Source organism: Nestor notabilis, unplaced genomic scaffold (assembly GCF_000696875.1).
Source record: "Nestor notabilis isolate BGI_N333 unplaced genomic scaffold, ASM69687v1 scaffold1034, whole genome shotgun sequence".
Lineage (NCBI taxonomy): Eukaryota > Metazoa > Chordata > Aves > Psittaciformes > Psittacidae > Nestor > Nestor notabilis.
Genome location: NW_009924016.1, coordinates 28,937 through 31,853, shown reverse-complemented (window position 1 = coordinate 31,853; position 2,917 = coordinate 28,937). Strand labels below are relative to the sequence as shown.

General features: G+C 43.5%; 1 protein-coding gene across 1 annotated transcript in view; it reads left to right on the top strand.

Annotated features, from left to right (window-relative positions):
- The window catches only part of AHCY (adenosylhomocysteinase), a 27,915-nt gene that overhangs the window by 1,839 nt on the left and 23,159 nt on the right, over window positions 1–2,917 (top strand). The window contains exon 2 of the mRNA XM_010012427.1: window positions 1,213–1,288. Coding sequence (XP_010010729.1) covers window positions 1,213–1,288 — 76 coding nt within the window. The remainder of the gene's footprint in view (window positions 1–1,212; window positions 1,289–2,917) is intronic.

Genomic DNA, 2,917 nt, shown 5'->3' with positions numbered 1-2,917 from the left:
CTTTCCCTCAGAGTGTTTAAATTCTAAAATTGTACTAAAAAATGCATTGTCTTCATAACCAGTGATGTAAATATTAGCTTTGAGCCCATCAGATATGCCAGTTATTCTAGGGTCTATGCTGAGATCTGAGGATGCAGTTGAAGTGGCCTATGTCTTGTATCAAGTATTGGAAGTGTAACCAATAGACAGGTATTTAGTATGCTTTGAATATCATGACATCTGCCAAAGACATCTGCCAGAGTCATCTGTACTGATATGGAAGGAGCTTAGACAAACTCAAATGGGGAAGTGCAGTGCTTATGGTCATGAATTCATTTTTCCTGTGCTCCTTCCAGTTGTGTTTTCACTGACAAGTGTTTGTTGTGTAGGCTCAGATGAGGTCCTTCCTACTGCAGCCCTTACTTTGAAGTGTCAGTTATTGGTAAAGTGGGATGAGTATCTGGAAACAGGCTGAAGGATTATGCCTTATTGCTCACTCTCTCCTCAAGCTCTATTACAAATGAGCATGCAAAAACCTACCAGTCAGCCCTGCAGTGAGAACTTGTGTGTGACTCTGGGATGTGGTGGGGTTTGTGCCTGCTGGGGAGCTGCAGTAAGTATGCAGATACTTTTCAATGAAACTCAGCAATATGCTGTTGCTTTTCTAGGTGCCTGAGCCTAGTGTGGAAAATGCTTAGCTCAGCTGGAAAAGCTTCTATGACTGGAGCACAGAGAGGGAGGTGGGTGAGCATAATCTTGGGAGAATGCCTGTTTAATCAAGTGTAGTTTCAGCTGCATTTCTGACCCTTCTGAGTGCCAGCAGGTGTGTTGCTGAATGTCCATATCCCTCAGTGGACACTTGCTATGTGGCTGTTTGAAAATCTGAACTTCATTGACCAAAACTTTCTAAAACCCACCCTACTGTGCACTTCCTGCAGATCTATAGCTGAATGTGTGCTCTGGCTGCCTGGCAGAAGCTCTCATGAATAAGGAGATGGCTGAATATGCAGCACAGCTAAAGCTCCATTATATTCTCTCCTAAAGTGGCATTATTTCCCCAGGCCTAGTCACATACTTGGTTTTCACCTTAACTTTTCAGAGCTACTAAGAAAGGCAGGAACCTGCACTAATATGCCTTTCTGCTCTTGCTCCCTTTTCAACTCCTGTGTCTGGAAGAGAGTGCCTGATATCTCAGAACTTTGTTCAGCAAACAAAACTTGGGTTGTTTTCCAGGTACAATGGTCAAGCTGCAACATTTTCTCCACGCAGGACCATGCTGCAGCTGCTATTGCAAAAGCTGGTATCCCTGGTAAGTTTTCAATGTTCTAATTTGGCTCTGAGTTGGGGTGTACTGCTTGTTCTAGCTAAATCAAACTACGAAACAAGCTCTTCTGAACAAGCTTTGGGATAGAAGTAGCCCATCAAAAGCAGTGATTGTTACCAAACAGGACATTTTATTCAAGCTGCATTGCATCAGACTGTGTGTAGCACTCCTGAGGGTGGCTGGTGTTGGGCTATGAAGGAGCCTGTCTGGATGTTGCCAGCTTTAAGCCTGGTCATTAAGGTGATTGAATGGGCTTGGTAATTAAATGGATCGGTTTGTAGGGGTGTGTAGATGGTGGTGTTTGGTGCTTTCCAACAAGCTTGGTGCTAAATAGGGGTTGGGGAAGGGATCTTAACTGTAGTGTGACATCTTACAGTGACAGTGTCAATACTCAAGCTACTTCTAGGCTAGATCTGGGCTCGCTGTGTTGCTGCCTAATATCCCTGAAGTACATTATCAGGATGCTGCTGTTTGTTGCTGTCGCCTTCCAATAAAGAGGCATTCCTTGTAGATTCATTAAGGTGTCTGCTGTGTTACTCAGCTTGAGGACATGCAGTCCTCCTAGCTCTGTTCTGGGAACTGCATAGCCTGAGCCTGGGTGTTTGCAGAGGTTAGATCTGATTTCTGGAAGCCTAGTTCTTTGCTTTGGGAGGTGTCTTTCATTTGTTATAATTAAATAGTGCCACAACTCCTTCCCCAGCTGTGGTCCATTCTAAGGTAACAGAAGAAAGTGATCCCTTAATTACTAGCAGCAGGTAACACCTCCTCTGCCTGTCTCTGGCATGTGATGTCAAAGGACCAAGTGGGACTCTAGATCTGATGTTAGGATATTGACTTTCTCACTGCTCTCAACACCCAAAACTCAACTGAAGAGCAGTTTACAGGTGGAGTGTTTGTCTAAGTTTTTGACCTCTCCCCTTGGTATCCTTGTTTTGTGGAACTTGTTTTTTTTTGTTAATACTGCACTTCACATGCTGCATTTGCAAGGCATTGGAGGGCTGCTGATCCTTTGGATACAATATGAGATACTGATTTGCCCCTGCAGAATGGACAATTGCATGATTGGCCTTTCATAGCTCAAGGTTGATTTTCTGTGTAAACAGTGGGAAATGAGAATTCAGCCAAATGTTGGGGTATGCAAATCACATGCCTCATATACGTTTGAATGGCTGAGTACCACTGAGGCTGAAATATAGTATGAATCCAGTTCCAATGCCTGGAAAGGCAGAAATACTGCTAGATACAACATGCTAGTTGTTGCAGCATGTTGCTGGTGGTAGATGTACTCATACAGAAATGTGTCCTGTTACAAGCAGACAAGCAGCTTGGATTTTGGTGCTGTGCTGGACACTAGAGTATAAAAGTTGCTGAAGAGTTTGGTGCTAAAGTTTAGTCCCTCTTTTCTGCTGTGCTAGAAAATGCTGTAGTTGTGTTTTCATTTGTCTATATAAATATATCCAGTGGCTATTTCTAATTCCTAGTAGCATAGGGTGTATTAGGGGAGCAAGTGGGGTGTTGTGGATATCTCTGGTATGATTTGCTTTGCCTTTTCCCTCTTAACATGGAAGAAGGGTAAGGAGAGCACAAAATTTGACCAAGTTTGTGCCCTGGAAT